Genomic DNA, 27,408 nt, shown 5'->3' with positions numbered 1-27,408 from the left:
GTCCAGATAGATTGCTTTGTAAACTGCAAGCTATAATAGATGTAGAACTAACTCAGTACAAGAACGTTAAGGATATATTTTACACGCGTGCTTGTTAGCAGAGAATCGCATCTAAAACAATGTGAAACAATGTGAGCTTTTTTGTGTGTTAATGTTAGATTACGTATACATGGAATTCTCAAGATAGATTAGGCTAGATAGATTGCTTTGTAAATTGCAGCTGTAATGTATGTAGTATTACATGAACGTTGATACATTTTGCACGCGTGCTTGATACCAGAGGCTCGCAGCTAAAACAAACTTTGTGAAACAATCCGAGTTTTTTTTTATGTTGATGTTAGATCACCCCAATTTTCTAGACTATTTATGTACAGGAAAATTATCTCAGCTGACACTGAGGTTATTAAAAAAAAGGATTGTCAATAAGCTGAAGTTGTTTAGATGAAGATGAGTCGCCAACCTCGATAGTTTAGCAAAACAAAGATGTCTTGCTAACCAGACCTTAATTTCAGACAATGATTGTCGGGACACGCGAAGAATTTCTTTTTTGGCCGTATCTAAGATGGACCCTCAATGACCTTTCGTCAATGTTGCAAAAAGGCGTCTTATTATACAACGATTTTCAACATAAATTGTGAAGACTCTGAGATAGAAGAAAGGGCTGTAGAATGCAGATTTTGGGGCGACCATCCTTCCATAGATTTCTTCGTCTGGCATGCCTATTTTCAGAGCATCTGTGTTGGTCTACATTTTTTTAATCAACCCTAGGCGTAACATTCTTGGCTAGAACTCAGTTTCGGGGGGACCTCAGAGTGACAGACAGCTCAGTGGCTTAGGCAGTGACCTGCGTGGGCATTCAGGAAATTCGTTCCACAATTCATGGAGTTAACAAAAACAACAACAGTCAAAACGAACTCTGTATGGTGAAAAAACCTTTTACAGCCATTCTATGGTGACAGTTTTCCTTTTCCTTAATTAAAAAGACAAATTTTTAATAACATACAATTTAAATTTCATGAAAAGAAAGAAAGAAAAAAAAACAACAGGGATTTAAAGTTTTCTGCAGGTTTAGAGTTTGAAAAACAAAACAAAAACAAAATTCAAGCCAAACTGAAAATCGCGAGGCCCAAATTTCAGGTATTTCCATATGGTATCCATTGCTATCTTTGCTGTATATCGTTAGCGTTCGTCACATGCCAGTGAATTCCTGTCATTGGCCCAATGCTGTTACAGTGCACAAAGCAGTTATTTAAGGTTTCCCTATGATCTGAGTTTTCTTACATGCTTTTTAAAGGTGGCCATGCTATAAATAGATGATGGCATGCAGTGCCCTCTTAACCCGATTATATTTTTTTACCAAATGTGAATAGACAAAATGACTTTGTTCGGTGTAAAACATAAAAAAACGCGAATAGAAAGTTTCCTTAGCACTATTTATTGTCATTACGATGGGCAGAGTGCTTTTCCTTATGGACTTGCAGACGTTAACAATTACCGTCAATAAGGTCGTCAAATTGTGAAAGAACCTGTACCCCTCTCGCATAACACAAGCAAGCTGAAGATACACAAAATGCATCACAGGACTTGTTAATCCTCTGTCAGCTATTATCTGATTGGCTGACTGTCATACTGTTGTAGAAATAAAAAGAATTGTGCAAGACCTAGATTCGACAATGCTGAGGAAACACTCGCTCCTACGCACAGAAGCAAAAGCGATTCGGAATGGATCACTTTGTTTGTTGCAAGTGGCTGTTTTGAGAACCCGTCAAAATTTGCTCGCTGAAGCGTTTAGGTCCGTTACCAAGTTACAAGGCTTCAGCCAAGCTAGATGAGCACAATTAACAGTATACAGGGCAAACAATTCTCTAATCATTGTGTTTTCAAAACACTTGCCCAGCTTTTTTTTTTACTTCCGGCTGAACAGAGCTTCAGCTTTCCGACCGTGGAACTACTACAGTTAGTCATCACGAGTTTCCTATTATTAGTCCATTATCTTTTCTTCGCGTCAGAACATAAGTTAGCAATTACTCGTTGCTATTTTAAGTCACAGTGCACTTTACGGCCTATCAACATTTGATCTTGTTTCAATTAACGACTTGATACTTGAATGGTCGTATGCGAGGGGACGATTACGCGTGCCCTAACCACAGAATGAATGAAACGTGTCGCTAGTCGACTCTTCGCTTCTTTAACATTTAGCTTCTCTATCTGGCCTTTAAGTGCTGTTTGGTGTCTTCGTTCTGCCCATCAGATGCGCCTTCCGAGCGTTTAATTCAAGGCAGCGGAATTCCTTCACAATAGGCAACAGTGAGTTTGAAGTTTGCTCTGTTTATCACGAAGTGATCGTCATAGGGGACTGCGGGCTATTTTGGGTCCCAGCCAGTAATTCAGCAGCTCCTAAGAATGGTTGAAAGAACTCTAGAACTGTGATGTTTAACCATATTTAACCGAGGTATGCTATGAATCTGCCAGCTATTGGGGAACAGATAAACTGGAACGTTCTTGAGGGGCCATTGCATAGGAGATACTTATAAAATGTCACAATACATTTCTACACTCCCTTCACTCGTTCTCGATGGTTTATTCGACGTTTATTTAGACAAAAATAGATCAAATTTAGCCTGTTGTGGTGAGCTTTAGTTAGTCTCCCGATATTTACCCAGTTGATGTACTTGACAGGCACCAATTGTGACTTTGCTACAGTTTAATCTTGCTGCTAATGGATACATCTTTATTGTAGACACCTCGCGCGTTGTTTTTGACGCCTTTAGAATACCAAACCCCAGGGGCTATTATTGTTACAGACACCTTCATATAAATACAAACCCAGGACCTGCAAAGTCTATTCCTGTACTATCTAGAGCTCGTTGCTGGTCATGTTATGTCCAATTCTGTGCTCTTGGGACACGGTACAAAAATCTCGATATGAACTCTTTTATTGGCCGCTAAACCATTTATCGCTGGGGCGCTCTTTTATTTGCACTCATTTTACAGATTTATCTTTGAGTCCAATACTTATCTTCGGCGTTATCTCGATCACCTTTATGACACTGCGATATTTTTATCCCGTTTTGTTTGACTTGGCCTTCAGTGCCCTAAAAAAAACTCGGGAAGTTTGTTGAAGTAATAAAGAGATGGAGGTGAAGGCTGCTGCTACACATGAAACGACAATGTTTTGTACTGTTGAAACCTAGCTTTTCCACAGCTCTCTTGCAAGTGCTGTTTCTAAGATCAAGCTGGATCGACTGAGGGCTGTCAAAAAAAAACCGTTCTGATTACAGTACATAATTATTTGCATTCACTTCCCTCATCACGTCAAGATCGAGAGCATATTTTCGTTCCTGACACATGACTGAAATTTTATTCGTCTATCTATTGCCATTGTTGTTCCATCCGCACAAAAAAACATATCGCAACTCGTTAAATCCGCATACCATTAAGACACGCGCGATGGACGCGCGTGACGTGATGCGCATCATATCGCCCGCGATCACTCGAGTCGAGAAGTATTCAAGTTATGCCCGGCAATGTTTTTCAAATGCTTCTGCTTTCAATGCCTCTCTGTTGCATGGGCTACGTGAAACCATCGCTCGAGTCACGGATCAATCAAATACGCAAGGTCACACTGAGGCTTAATTATGCGAGCTCTTGTTAATAAATTAACAAAGGGAAAAATAAATTAACAATGGCAAACCGCGGGGAGGAAGTTTAGAGAAAACAAACATTCAAAACAAATAAAGGACTAGGGAATGTGCGAATATCAGGTGTTTTTGTAAACTTCAAGTCACGCTAACCTGTAAGAGCTGGTGGTTTTGCCGGCCTGTTTTATAATGTGTGGCGCATCTAAAATAGAGTGAGCCGCGGTGAGCCGTGCAAATCTGTGTCAACAGCGAGGTAACAATGCGAAACGTAATCCTAAATGCACACAGCTAAGAATGAAATACGAGCTGCTAAAGTCGGCTACGATAAACGACCAGTTAATATATAACCACATAACTGTTTTAATTCACCCCCCCGGGCAATACCCCAATGGGCTGGAGATCTGTAACATAACAGAATGGCAAAGGGATAACACAGTGAGGAATTCAGACGTGACGACTTTATTTTTGAACAAGACAAGTTGAGGTTAGAGACAAAAGTGGTTACGATTTCTTGTAAGGTAACATGATCCAAGAACCTCTCGGAAGTACTGTACTTAACCAATAACCATTTTTTACTTAATCAGTATTTTCGTTAAATGCATACTTGTGAAAAACAATTGATTTAGCAATTACACTGTAAGCACTTTATGGTGCCGATGCAGACTTTCCTACATTCAGTGAAGCAAGGATTTTTTGTCACCCCACGCCACACATCAAGGTCTCGTCTTTGTTTTTATTTTGTATTTGGGTCATTTTTTTCCTCAAAAGACGAGTCTTGTCTAAGCCACTTAGTTAAAGAGTTGGCGAAAAGAAGCGACAAGAATTTCCGGGGAATGAAAACTCTTCAATAGAATAGTGATTGATAAATAATAATCTACTAATTGGTTCGGCTTTTGGCACAACTAGCCAATCAAGACGAATAATATATCTTTAATTAAGCCATAATAGAGCGTAGACGTTTAATTGTGGTGCAGCGTGAATTTGTTTTTCCTCAAAATTAACACTGATTGGAAACTCGCTAACGATTGGTTTTCTGAAACAATGCTTTGCGCTTAAAATGAGATCCAACAAAAACAGAATGCCTTTGTCTCGCGAGAAGAATAGCTTTGACACCTTTCTTTGCAGGTAGTGTACTGCTAAAATACTGCGTCAAAACATTGTTTGGTCGGATGAAGTACTTTTTCCACTTGTTTGCCGATGGGCGCCTTTGGGACAGCTTAGTTGGCTGAATCTTTCAGAAGCCTTTTACGTGTGTATTTCCGGTGCCTTTTTTCGCCCACAATTTGCCTGCATTCAATGATTAAACTTGCAGAATTAACCCGTTAAATCTGTTGAGTTGTAAAGTCTTTTAGCTTCAGCAGACCTCTGTGATCGGATACACCGCAGTCTATGCGCCCACGGTTGTCAATCAAATGCGCGCACCGGTGTTGAGTTACTACCCCGTGCGCTAAATTTAGCGTAACAGATAACTTCACTATGAAGGGTAAATTTATGTACGCGTGAGTGCGTCTAACCTATAAAACATTGTGACACAAATTTTTTTGTTTCCCTCGAAGGTTTTTTGACGTCGTGGGCGCGATTTACATGACACAAGTGTGTGTGTGTGCGAGCTGGAAAGACACTGTGTTGGTCTTACTCATCAAAGCGATCCTAACCTGTTGGAGTTAAATATGCGAATGAAGGCAGTGTAATGTCTAGGAATCTTGAGCATTGTTCGTTGAATCTTGGCGTGTGGAATCGAAGATCTGTTAGTGGTAAATCTTTTAGTGTTATACATCTGTGCGCAGTGAATTCGACGAACGACCACGGACATCTGACGGCGCAATTGAATTCCTACAAACTGTAAACGAGGATGTCCACTCGCCCAGCACAATTTGACGCCGAAACTGGCAGATCAGTTCCACCGAGCGCGACACAGGCGCGCTCGAGAAGTGAAAGACGGCACGAAGGGAGCAGAGAAGGGCGAGGAGCCCATAGAGCTCGGATGGGAGCTAGTGAAGTGGAACCAACGGAAGTGAGCATTTCGCACAAAAAAGCGTACGGGAAGACGAGTGAAAAGGCTCAATTAAAAATCTCCAAAGCGCGCACTCATGGTAGTCATGTTTCTAGTTCTGCGGTAAGTGAGGGCCCGCAGCCATCGCTGGACTATGTTACACCGCACTTATCTGGGAGAAACACACAGGATTATTCTCCTAAATCGAGCTCGAGTCTCTATGCTGGCACGACAGCCGATTCGGAAAGAACGAAGTTCATGGACAACATTCCAGGGATACCAGCAAGTGAACAGTTAACTCAGCGAGGCGACCGGGCCGGCCGCACGCTATTTCCGCCCCCTTCAGTTTCCAACTATGGACAAAATGCTACTTATCCCACTGGCCTTTCATCTGACGTGAAAGGTTTGCCTAGAGACACGATTAACAACAGTGACTTGGTTTTCTGCAAAGCTCCAACGAACAGACACTCGAAATCGGTGCGTGTTAAGGGCCAAGCAGAAACAGAAATGCAATGGAATGCGACTCAGGAAAATAGCTATCGTCCCCGAGACGATCAGAGAAACAGGCCTGCGACGAACGAATTCCATTACTCGACAAGAACGCGAGGAAGGCGGAATAAAGATGGCGGCAGCATTGTTTACAACGATGTAAAGTTTTCGGGATCGAGCCGACAAAATGTTACGAGACGTTCGACTTCTACCTCGTATTCGGAGTCACCGACAGACACCCAGGGTTCATCGACAGAATCGGAAAGCGATATCAGCTCATCCCTTGACACACCGCTTAAGCGCAGACGGCGCATTAGGCGAAAGCCGTCCAATAAGTCGATTGGCTCAAGTGTATACGGCGACGACAACACCAGCGAGTCCGAAAACCAGAGCGTCAGTGAACCGTCCGACACGAGCAGCGCGGCTTACTCGCAGAGGAAAAGAAGGACGCAGTTTCCATCGGATGAGCCTTCCAACGTAGCGCCTCTTGTGAGCTACAAGGAGCTCCGAAATGCTGCTAACAAAATCAGGTCAAGTAGTATGACTTCTGTGAGCTCACTGGAGGGAGCGGGACTTCCTAGCGACCCTTCTAGAATCCAGTCACCGTTGTTATCTCCAAAAGGGACTAGCATAGCTAAAGTCAGAAAAATCCAAATTTGCTCGTTTACTTCGTTTGCCGATAGTCGGTTGAACGACAAAGAAAACCTGCCTCAAAGGAGGAGATCTACCGAGGAGAGGGAATCGTTTAAAATCAGGGGGAGACCTCAGACTGAATCATCTTCCAGAGAACTGTCCAGGGACAGACCCCCTTTGACAAGGCAAGGTTCAGAATCTCCATCACTGTCCAAGAACCCGTTTAGCCTCAAATCAAAGCCATTCGTGCGGAAATCAAGTAAAGACTCACTTTTCAGTGACAGTGAATGCAGTAATATTGCCCCTGATAGAGGGCATGCTAGCACCGTGTACGATGTTCCTGTTTTGCAGGAGCAGGAGGCACGCTGCAATTCTGCACCCCCTGCCTCTGCGCCAATTGACACCAGAGAGTCCAGATTGTATTCTAATCTGCCTGATAGTGAACTAGCTTCTCCGCGAAGTGCATTTGTTCCCGTAAAACCTAACAAAAGAACTATTAATGACCATGAACCAAGCCCACCTGTATCTGCTCCTGTAGCATTTGCAGACTCGCGGCCAGAGAAGGGTAATTCAACATCAGCCGATGTTTTATTACAGCCTGTGCCAAGGCATGGTAATCGACCTCTTTCTATTGTCCAAGAAACAGATGAATTTGTGGATATACAGGAGGATGATAGTTACGAGGTAAAAAAGGTTGAAAAAATGTCCAAAAAATCACACCTATCGAGGAGCTCCCCTGTAAGGACATCACAAGATCATAGAACAACATCACCTTCTGCGGAGGACACTAAATCTACGTTACGGAGGTTATCCTACGTTAGGGCTCAGAAAAACTCTGCAGAACTCCCCATGCAGCCTCTAGCAGTGCCGCCATTGAACAACAATTCCAATTCTGATTCTTCACCATCCCATTCGGCAGTACCATCCTCAAGGAGGTACAACTCAGAAGAAAACAGTGATACAAAAAGAGTACTGAAAGAGTTTGATCCAGTTGACCTCCATGAAACAATGAGGACTGCGGCGCCTCCAGTTGTCGCAGAGGGTGACTTGATAAGTTTTGATGATGAAAATAGTGAGGTGAAGGAGCCAGTTAAAAAGAGGACAAAAAGAATCTCGCGACCTAAAATACCAACAATTCTAAGTGGTGAAGAGGAAGAGGATACAAATGACATGGACCATTTTGAAACTTCAAGGGGTATGGTAGAGGAGGGCAATGTTTCTTACAACAAAGGTAATGAGTCTAAAATGCTTTTCGCTGTAAGAGTACATAATGTTGTTCTTCTTGCTAATTACTGGGCACATCTTTTAACAATATATAGTCAAGAGAAGTGTAACGGTGCATCACAACACTTACCCCTGTTGATTATTTCTTTACTCTCCTCACTTGCCTGCATGAAAATATATTGATTTTGTCAGGAGAAATTATATGTGATCATAGTTGAAAATTGAAAGGTCAGATATGTTCTTTCAGACTGACTTGATGCAGCACTAACCTTTTTCAGTTTAGCAATTGCACAAGTACAACAAACTGTACATCTTAAGCAGAATTTTCATTTTCATTTTTCATTGCCATACAGTGAGGATGGAAAGGAAATTTAAAGGGAATTTATGCTGATGTGAAATTTTTCTGTAGCACTGTACTATCCATGACAGATTTCCCTACACATTATTATGAAATGTACATGTTATCAGTGGTAGGATTATGTATATGGCTGCATCTTTGGCGATATTTGCATAAACTATAACAGAGAAAAAAATTAGGTGTAAAAATTATTTAGAAATAAATGACAAAGAAAAAAGAAGAGTTATATCAAACAACAGAGTAGTTTTAAAAACAAGTAGGATTGTTCTTTTGAGTTACTCCTATCGAGTGCTTTTGGAATTTTCAAACAATGCTATATTTAATTTCATTAATGGACATTGTGTTGTGGTCTGTCATTGTTTCCCTACAAAACACAACAACTTATTTAAATTGATTTAAGTTATGTGCCACAGGCGTAAGTCTATTTATATAAAACCCAAGATTTGTTTTCAAATTGGTTAACTTTCATTTAATCACATTTCTGCAACAAAGATACATTTCTGCAACAAAGATACATTCCTAATGTGATTGTTAGTTGCTCATTATCTTGAAGTGGAGTATTCATGCAGCAAAATTCAAATGAGATTCTATACTTTGCATACTTTTGAGATAAGTCAAAATTGATGACCTTTAAATCAATTTGCATTAAACATCAATGGCACATCTTGATTCGGTTGTTGTCAGAAAAGCTTTAGTTTCCAAGTTAATGTCACTTGATGCTTTTAAACTAAAAGTGTAGTCCTCTAGCTCTGTTATGTAGCTTTTTTACCAAAAAGGGGTGTCCTTTTCTCTGGTTAGTTCGTGCTGTAAAAATTGAATTAAAACTGAGTACCTAATTTCTTGTAGCCATGAGTTTAGTGTCAGAGGTATTTGTATCTTTCCCCCTTCATTGCAGTTATGTTGTTCATTTTCTTTGTTTTCGTCCATGTTTAACAGAAATTTCAGGACTGTTTGATGGATCAAACAGAGACACCATTATTGCGCATGACACTGATGAGGACAGCACTCCCAGGGCAGCTTCCGATGCTGAAGAAAATGACGCAGCAGATTCATTGGGCTACAACGGTGGCAGTGAACTGGACCAGGGGCTAGTTGATTCTTTCTACCATAGTAAAGATGATGTTTTTGAGGATATTAGCCAAAAAGTTTCCCCCAGGAGAAGATTACAGAAAAGGGCTTCCCTGCCATTGATTAAAACAGAACTTTACCAAGATGAAGCTAAGAAAGTTGAAGATGTGCCAAAAATGGAGGTAGTACCTGAATCACCAAGTTTACGGAAAGCAGAAACCATCAGTGATCTTAGTTTAGATCAGGTTTCACGTCACCTCAAAGTGATTCCGTACGACAATGGTGATCTTAAACAGCATACAGACTCGTCATTTCAAGATGATAAGAGTTTAGAGAGCTGCAGTCCTCCACCCGGGTCTGTACCTTCACCAAGTCCTAGTCAAATAAGTTTTGATGCACTGTCTTTAACAACCAGTGGTTTCAGTGAAACCCATTCTGAACAGGTCAGCACTGGGGATCTCAATGCCGTTGATGATCTCTTGGGTATGGATGCTGCAGCTAGTGTTAAGTCCTTGGATGCGTGGCGTTCCCAAAGTGACCCTAGTCATGGCACTCAGTTAGAGGATACCATTGCTGAGGCGGAGCTGCAAGCACATCGCAACAGTAACAGTGAACCTAATCTGTCGGGAGAAAAATTAAAGGAAGAAGCTGAACAGTTGGCCAAGAGAGTGAATGGTGGAAACCAAGTAGAACCAAAGAGTCATGGGATAACAGAACATGATGATGATGATAATGATGATGACAAAGATACCTCTTTGGCTGAGTTGAGTCCAGATGATGGTTGTTATGAACTGGACAAACCTGAGCACCACACGAAACCAGTGCAGCGAGCCAAATCTGCACCAACACCAACCACGCCAACTACTCCGAGGTCGCAAAGAATAGCAAATTCTTTTGCGGTAGAAAAGGCTCAAGTTAAACTCAATAAACTGGCAGCAATGGAAACAATAATTGAAATGCCACATGCTGAACCAGCTATCATTATAGAAAAGCCAAAAGTTGAGAAAAAGCGAAGTACCGCACTGGAAGGTAGCTGCACCTCTCCGGCAGCCGTACCAAAAGAGGACAAGAGGAAGCTGTCAGTGACTAAAGAGCCAGGAAAGGCACAGAAGTCCAAACATGTGAGTAAAATGTTGATACTCTAGTTTTTGTTTTACTCTACAACCTGTATATCTTGTATACACTTGTATATCTGCCTCTTGCACTCCTAAAAACTTGGAGAAAGAAAGCACACATCAACTGTAAGTACAACCTTAGGGTACTCAACAAACGTGGTGTTACAAAGGTTTCTGTCTTTACCACATGTAGAGTTATGTCTATGGCTGGTGTCAAAAGTTCTCTAAATTGCAGTATTTGAGGTCTTTTGTTGTCTTTGAGTGTAAAATTTACATCTATGCATTCTGGGAAGCATGGCCCAACAGTTAATAATGTTTGTTTGTGTGGCAATTTATGAATTAACAACAGCAGGTTCATTCATGTGATAACTTTTAAACCCTAAGTTAATTGAAACACTGGAGGGTAGGTTCCCTAAGGGTAGGAGAAGAGGAGAGCAGCAATCTACACTGGCCAGAATTACCTTGATTTTAACTTCACCTAAGTTCCATTTAGCTCCAGAAAACATTCTTGGAACATAAAAACACAGTAGTAATTTAATAAAAAGTGAACAAGTCTATTAAGGTAACAGCTGTTGAGCAGGAAATGATGGCATGGTTCACAAATGTCAAGCATTTACTGAACATTACTTATTAAATTTACACTTTGCACCTGTTTTGTGTAACTCTATTTATAAAATGGAAAAATCTTCCAGAGAGCTCATTAGAACAAGAAAAAAAAGTCAGCAGATTTATTGTCACAAAGATAGCAATACAGCCTAGAGTATTAATTTTGTCATCTGTGCAACTAAGAGGAATAATTTTTTGTATCATAACAATTTTGTTGATATTTAAAGTGAAAACAGAATTGAGTTGTTGCTGAAGTTAAAGTGCCTTTTTGTTTGAAAACAGACCTGTTCCTCATAGAAACAGGAATTTCTTGTAAGAAGTTTAATTATTCTGACCGATGATCAATAAAATTTGTACAGTATGTTAACACCCACATGTGCTAGCTGTTTCATGACTTCATCCTGGCTGTTTTGTAGGGAGCTTTTCAATGCAATCCAGGGGGGAAAGAATTAGCAAATAAAACCAACCATGCATGTAATAAACACAGTTAATAAAAGTGGCAAAAGGAGGAGAGTGTTAAGATCCAAACGGTTTCTAAATTTAGAACAAAACTTTGCTTGCAGCCCTCAATTAAGAGCTTAATAGCTCAAATTAAGACATTGTTGGCTGTGGGAAGGAAAGAGTTTTAAATGGATCTTAAATGATGGGAGGGTTTTGGCTATTTCTGTGCAGTAGATTTCCCAGGTGATAAGGCAGTCTGCTCATGAAGTCGTGCTGATTAGTTGCCAAATATTACAAGCCTTTTGATTGATGATGTCGATGTTGATTTCCATAATGTTTCCTGTCTGTGGTTTGTTTCTTTGTTGTCAGTAAACAATGTTGTTAGATATGTTGTGGTGTTCAGAAGAATCCTATACTTCATAGTTAATAGGATTGCTTTTAAATGCTCTGTTCCAATTAAAATGATGTGTAAACCCAAGCTTTGATTTGTTTCCCTAGAGATTTTGCTGTCATCTGGACTATGCATATATTAAATACAATTTTATAATGCTAATGTAAATTCACTATACAGGATTAATTGCCATACATGTACATGTTAGTTTGTACAGTAGTTTCCTTAAGAAAAGAAAACAGAGACAATTACTCCATGTCACTGCAGTGGAATCTAGAGTTTTTTTGAACCTCCATGGGAAAAGAAAATTGGTTTGAAAAACTGGGTTTGACTCAGTGGAGGGGAACAACGTTTGGTTTGAGTTATCGGGATGTAAGAAAAATAGAGGGTTTGAAAACTTGTGACTCCACTGTGTTCATCAAAAGGCACAAATTATGAGGACAAGTTTTTTAAGAAAATTTTATCAGCACTTTCCTGGAGAGGAAAATAGACATGTACATATGTGTATGAAAGCATATTAATAGTTATCGGTTTAGCATGCATTGGATCAATGACATCAACAGAAAAATATTAACTAACCAGAGGAAAGTCTGGATTAAAGTATTCCATTTCCAAGGCCAAGGTTCAAGATCACCAGTTGAAAGGAAAAATTAGCAACATGTTGGGAAAAAAGCAACTGTTGATCATTTCTACTAACAAGTCTAAATTACTGAAGTGATGTAACCTGCTGAGCATTCTTCATGTAAGTAACATGAAACTAAATGAAAGGATTCAGTTAAACTAAGATTAGTTGGAATTCTAGATAAATCCTTATTAGCACTTTATCTTATTTTGGCTTCGAATTGCTGCAAGTACTGTTGACATTTTGTCCATAGTTACGTGCAACATCATATCTAAGAAAAAAAATTACTGTATTTTAAAAAAGGCATTCAGAAAAGTTAGGATGCATTCAAAAGTAACTGATGTTTGTATTGCCAGGAACAACTCTTTCAAAATAATGCCAGCTGGAAACTTGATGTTTTTTAATAGGAATATTTGTCGTATTTCTCTCTCATTTTTAACAAAATCACTTATTATATTTGGCATCTATCCTCTTTGGTGAGCTTTTTTTCATTTTGTTATTAGTTGATACCAGTTTGTAGCAAGTCTGATGCAGCTTTTTGACTCAGCCAAGAGACTCTTCAAAGTCTTTTCAGAATTTAACAGCAAACTCATTGAGCATCATGCTCAGAAACTTGCCACAAACTATTTTTTCACAAGTATTTGACAATTTTTTTCCTTGTATAGTTGATACCAAAAGAATACATTTCTGTATCAGTTGTGCACATTAAAGGAAACGAATACCAGTTATATGTGAATGAATGATGCTTTCAAGTCTTTTGCAGTATTTTTTGTCATTTGAATGTCGCTTTTGGTTGTACCATATAAAAGGAATATAAATAATTATACGTTTTTAAGTGTACTGTGTCTTTATTTGAGGTAATAGGCTCCTACTTATATAATGCTTTGCTTTTTCTCTAGGACCTGAGAGCTCATGTACTGAAAAATTTGCTGGACACGGAGATGTCTTATGTGCAGAACCTTCAGTTCCTTGTTTCGGTAGGTTTAAATGGTATTAGTTATAATAGATAGAAAAGCTAAATTGTGATGTATTTTCAAAATTTGGTAGCTTATCAGTGCAGTCCGTGACCATCAATGTTTAAGCAACTGAGAGTATTTCAGCTCAACATAACCCCCATACCTCTACAAGTCCAGTGCTTTTACTCCCAGGATGTAGAACTGCACCATGAGAGTAAAATAATTTCATTTCCCCACCAGTAACAGAAAACATGAGTTTCTCCTCCTTGTCATCATTTAGAGGGGATAATATTAAATTATCAGCTTGGAAAATGTTATATGATTGTCTAATATTAACTGGTGTTTTTTATCCAGCTTGTTGAATTCACATGGTTTATAAAAACCAGTTTGAAAAACATGTTTAGTACATACAATATTTATTTAAATGCCTTTGTCTCTGGTTGGAAAATAATATTTACAAGCAAATTAATCAATCTAAAACTTATTTGAAAGTATTTTCATTTTTCGTTTTGAAAATTGGTTGTGGTACAGTGCATTCTGTACTCGTACGAAATGTTTTGTAACAGGCTGTATTCTCTAAATTTGAAAAGATTTGTTTTTAAACATATGAAAAATATTTGTTAGAAGATTAGGGATAGAAATAATGAAAAAGACAAAAACAGATTAGAGGATTCCTTTTGGGTTCACAGATCCTATAGACAAGGTGTTTAAGCAATAAGAGATAAATAGAATTTATCAGAAAAGAAACATGCAAACAGTAACTATGAAAGATCATCCAGTGACTTCAAATAGGTGAAATTGCATTATTCATCTACAATAGCTGTATGAAAGTTTTGAAATGATTATAAAGGATAGTGACTTATACTTGAAGCCACATTGAAGGAGGTTGCATTTGCCTTTAAACAGAGTGTAATTCAATTACAGGCACATCTCTTCACTAGAAAAATTTAAGCCAAAGTAGGTATTTTGAAGATTAACATGCATAACCAAAACGCTTGACAACTGTTGGCCTTTTAAGCTAAGACTGGGATCGTTTTAATTAAAAGAATTTAACCTCTCGAGGATTTGTGTGTTAAGAGGGAAGATTTGACTTACTTCAATGATTATCCTGTTATTATTTTAATGGTTAATTGGTCTTATCTTAGGATAGGTTTCAAACAATTTTCCTAAGAAGGTCATAATGGGCTTTAAGTGTATAAGCCTATTTTTAGATAACAGATTCCTAATTCTTGTGATTTTCCAAGACTAAGTATAATTGAACTTTTGATTGGCGTTTTTGGTTAACCTGAAATTGTAGACAGGGATAACAAAATGTTGTTGGAGATATAAAAACTATGGATTGACTGTTATGAAAGAAATGTGTCTTAAATCACATGATTTTGCTTTCAAAATGAACCTCTGTAAGAAAACGTGTTGAGTCATTGATTACAACAAGGTTAGAATACCTGTAATGCCACTCATTGTGAAACACTCTGGAAGGTGAAAGCTAAAGAGTATTGTATTGCAAATGGGATGAGAATTGAAAAGATTGATAATGGATACCACAATTAGCTGAAGCTCTCTTTACATAAGTGGTCATGCAATCCCCTTAAAGAATGCTACTGTTGCAGGAAATTTTCTTATTTAATGAGACATTACGTAAACCTTCAAACTGGTGTTGTTTGCATTGAAAATGGCTCCTATCATTTTCCTTGTGTTTGGATGCTCTGAAACAATTAGCATTATTGTCTGCCCCTCAGAGTGTTGGTTATTTTGTTTCCGTTTGCAGAGTGAAACCTTTGTCTGTTTGTTCCTTGCATGTCTTCATTTCCTGTTGACATTACAGGTCTACCTCTCAATTTGTTTTGTATTGTTTTCACATTATCTAGTATGAACTGGCTTGAGAGCTGGGAAATGACTAAGTCAATGAACATTGCCAATCGAACCAAAAATGCGGAACTCAACCACTGTTACCATCAGTAAATAAGATGCTTTGATTGAACTGCTTTTTCCTGTGTGTAGTCATTGAGACGTTAGAGCAAAATGGTCATTGTGAACTGAATGCTTTGAATTCTTGTGGCATTGGTGTTACTTTAAAACACAATCAGTAAACCTTGTTCTAAAAAACATCTCTGTTATTAATATACTTCAACTTAGTTCTGTGGTTTGTAATTGTCACTTTTGTGTAAATTGCACAGAAAACTAATCTGCTAGCAGTAAATCAAGTGGGCAAAGTGAATTTTGCTTAGAGTTTTTTTATTAGTAAGGGGGACATCACATTTAAACACGTCAATCATGTATTGAATTTGTTTACAGCAACCATGTCAGTACTCTTATCACAGTGCATTTTTTGCAACTTTTAACACATGTACATGTGCACACAAGGACAGATGGAGCACTTAGCCATGGACCATTTTGAAACACCTTTTCTAGACAGTACTAATTACTGTCTGAATAAATATTGACCTATAAATAAGTTTCACTAGTGATGTCCTTATGTGTGAACATGCACGAAGCATTGTGACTGATGTGAGAGTGAATAAATTACACTGAAGACTGAGCACTAGCCATGGACCATTTCTAGACAGGAATAATTACTGTCTGAATAAATATTGACCTATAAATACATAGCACTAGTGATGTCCTTATGTGCCAACATGCATGATGCAGAGTAACTGATGAGAGACTGAATAAATAAATGTTGCCCACTGAAGTTTTCTGATTGAGGAAGTACTGCGTAGCGTTAATGCATGGAATAATGTGCAAAGTGTTAGGACTTCTAGAATGCATACTAATTGTGCACTAGTCTTGCATACAGGTTTGCGTGTGGGTATCGCGTGAGTGCCAGGCCAAATGGTTCATTTTTGTTTTCATTTCCGTCACCTTTTGACCAATGACATTACATGCTGTTTAGAAATTTCATACCTATTTATAGACATATCAAAGCTTGATGGAACTGTGTGTCATTTCTTTATCATGGAAAGTTTTAACAAAATTTTGCAGTACATGAAGGTCAACAATTGAAATAAAAAAAAGTACCATATATCACATATGGTATACTAGTTATTGTAATTACGGAATATTTTTATTGTGTTTTCAATAAAGTGAATGATGATGATAACAATATATTACTAGACTAGTCTGTTTGGTATAATCACAGAGAAACCTTGACTGGATTTAAGCACTTTAGTACATACCCAGAAACCTTCACACGTCTGCTGCTGCAACCCAGCCCTAAGCCCGCTAACAAATCTGGGTGCCTGCCAGTTAGAAACAAAAAATAGGCAAACAAGCAAATTTAGAACATAACAGTAGCATATCAAAATGCTTTGCTAACACTGATGATACCATGGCAATAAGATTAATTTGCTGCTTCTCTTTGCATGATTTATGATATATTCAGTTGCATTTTTGATGTGAATTGCTTTCCAAAAGCAAAAGATCTGCCTTACTTTAATTGTTAGGAAATTGACTGGGTACATTTGCATTGGGTAAATTTGCACATTTTGCTTGAGGTCTTTATTGGTCGCAAGTAGGGAACAAGTCTGGGTTCATTTGTCATAGAAAAGTGTTAGAGATCAGGGACCGAGTCTTACATGTGAAGTAAGGGTTCACTATATCAGAGAACTTATTGATTTTATATGTGTGGTTCAGCATTGCAATCGTCTATCATAGCATACATGACATGGGACATTTTGCTCAAATGGGTTATTGTATACCCATGAGGAGGGGAGGGGAGGGGGGAGGGGGACTCCCTTATGAAAAGCTTGAGGATGCTTGTTGGAAAATTTGAATTACCAGTAAATCCCTAAAGGAGACCAATCTGAGTATAGCTCAGGCTTAGTTTGATCACTAAAAGATACCACTTTAAAATGGACATGACAGCATTTTCTAATTATTTCTTTGTGTGCAACTCTAAAAGATACCCTGATAGCTACAAATGGTGGCATTTTGTCCTGAACATTCTAAGCAAGACCAAAATCTGTGATTTACACTGCTAAGCAACACAACAAGCACTCTGACTTTTCCACATGGGAGACAACCCCAACCCCATCCTCCCCCCGCTTGTACATGCCTGTAATTATTTATTGTGTTATCTAATAAAGACTTGTCTAGGGGAAAGTTTGAATTTACTGACCTAAATCAATATTGTCTGATCATTCTGACAGAGTTATTACAAGGCACTCAAGAAGCAGGAGAATGCTGGTATAGTAGAAGCTGCCCAAGTGGATGAGATGTTTTATCAGATCCCTGAAATCCTGCTGTGTCATGAGTTTTTCCTTCAGCAACTGCAGAGCAGAGTGAATGAATGGCATGACAAGCAAAAGATTGGAGATATCTTTGTTTCATCGGTAAGACATTGTCAAAATAAGCCATTAGTAAGTGTGCACTCAAAGCTGTGGCGACAACTTTCTGTACATGAAACTTCAACATCAGTGACACACTCAGCTATCATCTTGTGTGCCACTTTTTTGTCCTTACTGCATTTTCACATCATCTGTTTTCTATTAATGGACAGCTACTGGCAACATGGAATCTACTTGTTAAGCAATTTTTTTGTGATGGAACACTTGACATTTTCTCTTTTTTTGTTTCTAGTTTACCAAGTGTTTTCTGGTGGATGCCTACAGCGCATTCATAAATCATTTTCTGCAAGCCAGAGCTGCTGTAAGGGTAGCCACAGTAACCAGGCCTGCTTTTGTGCGATACATGGAGGTACTGTTAAAAAGCATTTCAGTTGCTTTATTGTTCAACTACCTAACTACTTTTGTATAATTCCTTAAGCCCAATGGATGATGAATCTCACAAGTACATGCTTATTTCCAGCAATGTTCCCGAGATCACAAAGAAAAACTGACCCTTCAAGATCTGATGATCATGCCAGTGCAAAGAATACCAAGATATGAACTAATACTGAAAGTAAGTAATAATAAGAACATGGTCAGTGTAAAACGCAGTCTACAGACCCCAGATTAGACTGCAGACCAGGGATAAAATGCAGACCAGCAGTAAAATGCAGACTGCAGACTACAGACGTTTTAAGTATGTATTGTGAATTATTCAAGCTAATCACTGTGAAAGTCTGCGCTCTGGTTAGCCTGACTATGACTCCTTTTACACTGAATATCACTCTGTTAAGCCTGAATATCACTTAGGTTAGCCAAAATAATACTCCGGTCAGCCTGTTCACAGTTAGCTCTCAATGATGGAAATGTAAGTACTATTCAGTTAAAAAGTTTACGGTGTACAGTCTGCATTTTTCCCCTGGTCTGCAGTCTGCAGTCTGCGTTTTACACTGATTGGTTAATTACAGTAGTTCTACATTTTTTCTGTATTTATGAATAATATGTAATAAATTTTATTTTATACTTGAACTTTACTTCATAAATACTGCTATCAAAATTTAGCTACATGTTCCTTTTGAGGGAAAAACAAGCTCAGTGGAAGGTTTTTTCATCTCCTATTTCAGGACATGATAAAACACACTCCTCATGATCACCCAGATCATGGAAGTCTTCAACTAGCTTTGGGAGAGATAAAGACGCTAGCCGATAGAATGAACCGAGGAGAGAAGGAGGTCGATCAAGCAGAGAGGGAGGCTGAGAGACTGCGTGATCTTGAAGCAACGATTGAAGGGATGACAAATGTAATTATGAAACATTGTCTTGTTTTGTATAACTTGATGTCTTTAGCATTCATTTTTCTGAAGAATTAGCTGTGCTAAAAGCTGCATGTAGCAAAACAAAGATGTAGCAAGCAAAGATTTTAACATTGAGCAGTTCCAGAAAATATCTATACTCCCACCACAGAAGGGATTGGAATTTCCTGGGAGGTTGAGGGTTCTGTAAGACCAAAAAATTTAAAGAAATATAGGAAGCTTAATTGAAATTTCCAGAGTGGTGGGGGGTCTTAGGAAAAAATCCTTTCCATGAGGAGAGGTATGGATATTTTCTGCAACTACACATTATGTGGTATAGGGATTACAACTAATAACATATTGAATAAATAGGCCTCCAAAAGCACAATTATTACATCTTTAAATATTTAATTGTTTACTTGGTTAGTTACATGAATTGAGTTAATTTTGAAATGTTTATTAAACAAAAGCTATTGTTTTTACAGCTGGTGACATCCACACGGCGGTTAATCCGCCAAGACCTGGTTGCTGAAGTGGTAAGACAGTATAAAATTAGACCTTAATTATGACAAATTGTGTCTTAACTTAGGTATACAGCTGAACCTCCGCTGACAGACACCTCCTGTAGGTGAACACCTTCCATAAGTGGACACATAAGTAATGGTCCCAGCCACATACAAACACTGCATTTTTAACCTCCCATAACCGGACACCTCCCTTAAGCAACACTTTTTCTCGTTACGAGGGTGTGCTTATGGGATGTTTGACTGTATTTTGCCTTGTTTTAAACATCAGAGGGCTAACTAAAATTTTTAGGAAACAATGAAGTACAGCAGCTATGTCCGATATGCTCACCTACAGACTTAATAAAAATGTTAGTAGAAATGTTGCCTTCATGTATCTCATGGATGTTTATTCTAACAGAAAGGAACAATAACCAAGAAGGACCGATGCCTATTCTTGTTTAATGATATGCTGGTTTGTGCAACTGTCAAGCGAAAGGCTAATGCTCTCAGACGAGGTTCACTAAGCATGTAAGTTGATACAGTATATAGATTTTATGTTGATTAAAGGTCATGCTATGTAGCAAATGAATCAAGGCAAAATTTGATGGTGGAATATAAGCATCAGAAACAAACAGCACGAGATTGTAACTAGAGAATACAAAAATATGTCCATGTAGGAAGTGTGCCAGTGGAATTTTTGGTTGATGTTATTTGAGCTCTGTCCAACTAATTTCTCCATTGTTGGTTAGATTTTCTGGCTCTGGCACTGAATTCAACAAGTACAAACTACTCTGGAGACTACACCTTGATAGTGTGGAAGTGTACAAATGTGAGTATTTTCTTTTCCAGCTAACGTCTTGTATCTATGTTCTAGTGGTGTAGTGTCAGCCTAATATTTATTTTACTGGGTGTAAGAATTTCAGCCTTGTGAAGCCCCTTTTTTCTTGACTAAAACACTTACATTTGAAACTCTCCCAAAAATGTTTTCCATTCAGAGGAAATATATACAGACAAGAAATGTTGGCACAATTTTAATTTTTCCCATTTCAGTTTGGAAGAATCTGTGTCCTGTGCAGATTAATTAGTGTGCATATGGTTTATATTGTGGGAGGCGCGGTGGCCTTAAGCGGTCCGCATTTGAGCTATTGTGTTATGTCCTTTACTTAACTATCACATTGCCTCTCTACACTCAAGTGTATAAATGGGTATGGGCAAATTTAATGCTGTGGGTAACCCTGTGATGGACTAGCATCCAATCCAGGGGAGGAGGGGGGGGGGGGGGGATAGAAATACTCCTAGTCACTTCATGCTACTGAAACTGGGATAAGCACCGGCCTGACGGGCCACTTACCTCGTATATATGTATACAGACTTTACCTTACCTTATATAGTTTATATATTATTATTCAAACTCTGTTGATTTTAATTTACTGCCTTGTTACTTTTGCATAGCATCTCCTGAAGCCCAGAGACGGAATAGTCTAGAGAAGCAGTTGGAGAGACTTGACAATGACATGTCTTTACTGAGCAAGATCAGTATCTTGGCTGACACCTTAGCAATTTCACATATGGTAAATATTGGACTTTTGAAGATCATTGCTTTTATCTGATTTTAAAATAAGATTCTGTAAAATCAATTTTAGTAAACAAAAGACTATTATAAGACTATTACAAATTACAAGGACCTGTAGAGTATTTTTATGTTGTTGTGAGGGGTTCAAACTGTTTTTATTTTGCCTTTCAGGCCCTAGATGGAGCTATTCGAGAACTGATGAATGAAGTCAATCGGCAGATTTCTGAGAAGCAAATCCCATTACAGCCTCCTACCTCCACCAAGTTAGAGCTGCATGTTACTCAGGCAGAGTAAGTAGGACAGAAAATATGTCTTTGATTTCTTGCTAAATCAAACCATATCATGTTTCAACAGCCTCATGGGTTTCATTAACATTTTCAGAAGGAGGGCAAGTGGTTTTCACAGGCGGCTAGACTTTTTGAACTGAACGCCTTTATAACAAAAACTTTCCTATGGTTGGTCAAACCAGGTGGGAAAAATAATCCTCTTAGCTGGTCAATTTTCCTGGTGCTGGGCCCTCAATGAAACCCCTGCAGCATGCATAGCAAGTGCTCACAACAGATATCTCAACTCCTCAATAGATCCCTCCCCATTTTGTACTTAGAAATTCCAAATCCTTTTATACCGGGTGTATTTCTTAGGATATGTATCTTGTTCTCTTCTGTGAATGTAGGTAACTCAACATACATTGTCTCTGTTTATAGGGAAGATGGCCCTGAAGAAAAAGATTTTCAGTTTTTGTTCTTGGAAACAGAAATTAAGAATTCCTGGGAAGCATACTTTGAAGATGCAAAACAAAAGCTTGGTAAGAATTGAATTTTGAGAAATTTGTTATCAATTGACTTACAATTTTTCTTTTTTGCTATTTAAACTTTGCTTTAATTCTTTTTTTTTTTAGCCTATGCCAAAGACATATTTCCTCCTGAGTTTCAGTATTGTATTCCTATTAACAAGACAAGAAGTGGAATGCAGGTAACCATTGATATTCCCCATAGTATAAAAGGCCTTATGTATGATTATGTCACATGCTCATAATTCATCACCGAGCTTCGTTTGCAAGAAATTTTCTCAAGCCTCTTGCACCTTTGTGTTGTTTTCACAGGGGTGTTCTTTTCCTCTTTGCTGCTTTGGGAATTTGTCCATGATAAAATTTGCAATTTGCATTTTCAAACCAAGCCTTGGTGGTGAAATTTGCGTCTTAGATCACATCATGCATAAGGGTTATTTGGTTTTCTTTTGAAATATATTTTTTTGTGGTTTGCTGAATGTTTACCTTTAAAGTCTTTCTTGTTATTGTTTCTGAATTTTTTGGTTTGTTTGCTGTTGTTTTAGTTCACTTGTGCCTCACCCTGCCAAGTACCACACATGCTTGACAGAGGAAATCATTGCGGGTCAGGAGACGTTTGGGTTTGTAACAGTGATGGTTACGTTGGACAAGTGTGTATTCTCAGAATGGGAGCTCAGATTCAGGTGAGAGTTGAATTTTTTTCTGGTCTTAGTAAACAAGTAGCTTTCTTCACTCCCTCAGTCCACCCCTAGTTCTTCAGGTACTGGGTAAAATGTTTGGTGGTGGCCTCATTGATCTTGTCAGATTGACCCCAGGCTGCAACGGATCTGGAAAATTCGCATTTAATTGGTGCAATTACTTTTGTGCAATCACTTTGGGGGTTAGTGGAAGGTTCTCTGAAATGTTGACAGAAAGATTGAAGGACAGATTCTAAATCTTACAGGTGGTAGGGTAGGCGGAAGGAGGGGTGGGAGAGGTGACTATGACCCCTTAGCCCTTCCACGAACTCAACCTATCGTGGAACCATCGAAGATCTCACAGATACAAAACTTACTGCTTTCCCCAAGGCCACTTATTAAATACTTATTTGTTCACAGTTAAAATTACGTTATTATCCTTTCATAAATGTTATGTTTTTAGGGAAAATTAATTAGTAAAAGGGCTGTGCTAGATTTCTGAGAAGAAAGGTTATCAAGAACTATCTTTCACCACTAAATTCAGAGGGTAATTTTACACTGGATTCTTGCATGGTTGCAAGGGTATTGTAGATGAAGTTTCATTCATGTAGTAATCTTAAACTAATTCTAAGCTTACCAATTTCGTTTTGTTCTTTTTTTTTTTCAGCCGTTTGGTTCCATAACAGTGTGTATGTCTCGAATCCTCTGCATTTCACCTGTTCCTGGAACGAAATTCAGCGGTTTGGAAGCACTCCAGTCCGAAAACGAAACCAAATCCGACACTCAGTCCATCTCTCTGGGAAGTGAGAAGAGCAGTAAAGGAAACACAACGCCCAAAATTTCACGTTCAGGTTATGCCAGCGACGAAGATGTCACCGGTCCACAAAACATCATGGCGTTTGATAGCAGTTCCGAAGACGAGGAGGGACTGGGTCAAGAGAGTTTTCTTGGCGGGAAATTCACCGACGGAAGCTCGCCGTTCGACGTCGACGGCCGACTCAGTCCCGAAGGCAGTAGTTTGGGAACTACGGGAAGTGCCGACGGCTTGGACAGTAGTCAAGACGAAAATGTGTTTGAGTTCGAGGAAAATGACTCCAGTTGTGACGAGATGAAAGCTAAAGGATCCCGTAAACACTCGAAGCGGAGAATGGGGTCTTCTCCCAGAGCCAGCCAAGATCTCAAAGACAGCCTGTCGGATATTGTGAATTTTGACACCGATGAACCTTGTACTGTCTGGCTGGGAACAGAGGACGGATGGTATGTTCTTGTCTTCTTAACTAGACTTTTTGCGTGACATTAACGTGCGTGATGGATGGATTCACGCGTGTCACGCAACCAGCGTTTATATGGTTAGATTTCTCCTCGTCTTGGACAATCAGAAACAATGTATAGGTCCAATCATATTAACTAGTCAAGTGTTGATAAAATATTAATTTCCATTTTTAATTCGACTAAACTTTTGCATTTTGCTTTTTCAGTATTTTCGTGTATCCAGCAAAGGAAGCGCAAAACAAGAAATCAAAGTTAAAGCTTCAGCATTCTGGATCCATCCAGTGTATATTGTAAGTATCGTCTGGTTTGCCAGTCAATAACCATACGCCATTGCGTTGTGTACATAGTTAATTTGTTGAATATCTGTTTCAGGTATGTTGATAATCAAGTCTTCATTTCACTATCAACGGGTCACTTGTACATTTACAGAAGACCGCCAGGTGAGACTTAAAGTATTTGACAATTTTTTTTTGTAACAGTTAGACGATGATGTCTGAACAGTGACCACAGACGGAAATAACCCGATTTATAATTAATCAAATATTTTCGCTCATCAAAATGTTTTGTGGACTCGCTCGGCTGCGCCTAGTGAGTCCACAACATTTTGACTACTGTGATGACGCGTATCGTTGTCGATAAAAGTACAGACCACGCTAAACCACATTCGATTTGTCAAATCTGTTCCTCGAAGCTCACAGTTTTCTCCGAGCTACGCCCTCGGAAAACTGTTCGCTTCTCGAATGTCCGCGGACAAATATCCGTGCATATTTTCGCGTCAAATGACATTAACGTGCGTGACATTGTTTATGTATAAACTGAAGTAAAAACTTGCCGCAGGTGCCAATCGCGCGAAAACTGTTAACGGTGCTAAGCGCGGGAAAACGTGAAACAAGTACCAAGCGCGGGAAAATATTTACCGGGGTTCAACCGGTGGTAAGCGCGGCTGATGAAGCGCAGGAAAACTCGCTAACTCGTATTTAACTGATGCTAAGCGCTGGGAAATATGAACCCTGTTCCAAAGCGCGGGTAAACGCGTGTAAACCAAGTCATGATTGGCTGAACACAAGGTATGTGTGTCCTGATTGGGTGAAGAACACTTAATGAGTATGAATTTTTGTTGTTTTCCTGTGGCTTAGTTGTAAGACCATTTTGTACCGAACACTGGTAGAATCATCTAAATTTGCGCCACCAAGGCGTTTCATTTGCAGTTTGCGCAGGTTTTAAAACAAGCTTCAACCAGTCTGCCACCCAGCTGGATGGTTGTACCATGTGACCAAACCAATGTAGTGCAATGCATACTTTAACCTGCATTGACGCATTTCATTTTGTAATCAGGTTGCGCCTGGGAAATAGGCAATCCCGTAATGCTTCACATCGGAGAGTCGGCAGCAGTCTCCTGCATGACAGCTATTCACGGTCGATTGTGGTGTGGCCTGGGCTGTAATGCTGTCATCGTCAACACAACTACTTTAGCAGTCGAGGTGAGACTGTCATTTCAAAGTTTTCTGTATTGTTTGAAAAGCGATGGTTAATTCTGAAGGGAAGGTGAAGCTGATTTTGTAATGCGCATATTTTTTCTTTTCTCTCAGACGTCGTTCAGCTGTAGTTTGGACAAAGACCATGCTGTGTACCGCATGGCTAGTTCTGGAATGGGAGTGTGGGTTACGCTGCAGAGCTCTTCTGCGGTGAGATTGTTTCACGCTACGCGGTACGAGTGCTTGGCAGATGTTGACGTGGCCCCACCCGTGCACAAAATGCTTCAAGGTAAGACTGCTGGCTTATTTTGTAGGTATGCAATGCGTCCAGAGTATTTGCGACGCGTGCACCGTTGAATCTTTGATAAAGGTAATATTGTGTTGTTCCAGATTGTTCTTCAAAATGTTATCCCTAATTTAACCGTGCTTTAGGGGAAGAGAGGTAACTGTAAATGAAATACCGACATATGTAGTTCTAAAGCTTGTTTATGTTGTTCTTGTTAGGTTCTGATGCGATCATCCGTCAACACAAAGCAGCCTGTCTGCGCGTCACAGCTCTGCTTGCTTGCAAGGACCTCCTCTGGATTGGCACTAGCGCAGGCGTAGTTTTAACATTACCGCTGCCAACAATCACCGCCAGCACTGCTTCTCTTCGTAACTGCCCCTCGGCAACAGCCTCCTTTCACGGGCATACGGGACATGTGCGTTTTCTCACTGCTGTCGAGGTCCCAAGAGAAGGAACACAAGACCACACCAACGATAAAGGGTCCAGCACCACAATAAGCACCACTCTAAGTACGTCCCCTTCGACTCCGAATGCACCTCATACGCCGGGCTCTTCCGCGGCAAGGGACGTATTGATCATCAGCGGCGGAGATGGCTACGAGGACTTCAGAGCAAGCTCCGCCAGCGAATCCGCTGGACGAGATGACAGCACTAATCATCTCCTTATTTGGCGTGTATGATACTTGAAGCGGAAACAGTCATGCTAAAATCCTTTCGCCTGACGGGATGTTGCCTAGCAACGTGACGTATCCAGAGAACGATAAGCAACAGACGCATGACTTTCGGATTCCTCGTGATTGGCCAATTAGAAACGGAGCACTTCGGATTCTCCACAAGTATTTGCCGAAAGTGGCGTCGCATCCGACCCAGTATGTCGATGGAACAAGACCCGAATTCTAAGTTGTAACAATTGACTCTCCAAACGATTAAGTAATAATTAAGAGTTAATTGTAAGAAGTTGTAATCAATAGAAAGCAAATAGTTTGTCCACTTTTTAGGAGATTTATCATATTCAAATGCGTTAGATTTTTCACGTTGTGGCTTAATCTTGAGTTAATGTCGGGTCAACATGTTCCCTTGAAAAATAGGAGTTATTATAACGAAGGAAGACAGAAGAGTAAAGTTCGGTTCATTCTCCAAAAAGGTGACTTGCATAAGCATTTGAAGTAAATATTAGAACGTGGAAAAAGAGAGGTATTTTTTAAAGTCAGTTAATATTTTTGTGAAATTGTACATAGCTCATGATTGACCAAGTGGTGTTTGTTGGACAAAAACAAAAAAGTCAAACATTCGGATAGAGTAGAACCACAGTAGTTTTATTAAAAGCTGATCATGTACATGCAAATTTGAGCTTATTTTCCTAACAGGAAAAAAATATGTAGAGGTATTTAGACACCGCTGTAAATAAAGATCTTAGAGCAAAAGGAGCGACTTAAGTTGTGTGAATGATTAAAATTATTTTTAGCTTACAAAGGTTTGCTATACTACTGACTGTCTAGAACCTAAAGCCAGACGAAATCGTAAATTATTGACGTTGACCCAATCTATCTCGTACTCAGGCCATTTTCTAGTGTCCTTTTGCCTCTGTGTCATAACGAGTATTCACGCGAAATAATTCGTATGAAAATGTGTTTTCCCCCCACGTTCATCTTCGTGCTAATCATTTAACATGAACAGTT

General features: G+C 39.2%; 1 protein-coding gene across 4 annotated transcripts in view; it reads left to right on the top strand.

Moving 5' to 3' along the window:
- The window catches only part of LOC110046650 (uncharacterized), a 45,677-nt gene extending 18,475 nt beyond the window's left edge, over positions 1-27,202 (top strand). For 2 of the 4 annotated variants that reach the window (XM_089273868.1, XM_089273867.1), the window contains exons 2-22: positions 5,198-7,987; positions 9,275-10,527; positions 13,481-13,558; positions 17,686-17,868; positions 18,116-18,232; positions 18,344-18,436; positions 18,987-19,163; positions 19,640-19,690; positions 20,079-20,188; positions 20,410-20,489; positions 21,113-21,231; positions 21,405-21,523; positions 21,938-22,038; positions 22,132-22,205; positions 22,566-22,703; positions 23,365-23,954; positions 24,176-24,259; positions 24,342-24,409; positions 25,305-25,450; positions 25,559-25,733; positions 25,949-27,202. In XM_089273868.1, the coding sequence (XP_089129994.1) occupies positions 5,494-7,987; positions 9,275-10,527; positions 13,481-13,558; positions 17,686-17,868; positions 18,116-18,232; positions 18,344-18,436; positions 18,987-19,163; positions 19,640-19,690; positions 20,079-20,188; positions 20,410-20,489; positions 21,113-21,231; positions 21,405-21,523; positions 21,938-22,038; positions 22,132-22,205; positions 22,566-22,703; positions 23,365-23,954; positions 24,176-24,259; positions 24,342-24,409; positions 25,305-25,450; positions 25,559-25,733; positions 25,949-26,409 (6,711 nt within the window). In that variant the 5' untranslated portion in view covers positions 5,198-5,493 and the 3' untranslated portion in view covers positions 26,410-27,202. The other 2 variants (XM_089273866.1, XM_020752344.2) reach the window with 2 other exon arrangements.
- Positions 27,203-27,408: the final 206 nt, after the last annotated feature.

The sequence above is a fragment of the Orbicella faveolata genome, unplaced genomic scaffold (assembly GCF_042242905.1).
Source record: "Orbicella faveolata isolate gen_17 unplaced genomic scaffold, um_ofav_v1 contig_35, whole genome shotgun sequence".
Classification (NCBI taxonomy): Eukaryota; Metazoa; Cnidaria; class Anthozoa; order Scleractinia; family Merulinidae; genus Orbicella; species Orbicella faveolata.
The sequence above is the reverse complement of the archived record's forward strand: the minus strand, read 5'-3'. Positions and strand labels throughout refer to the sequence as shown.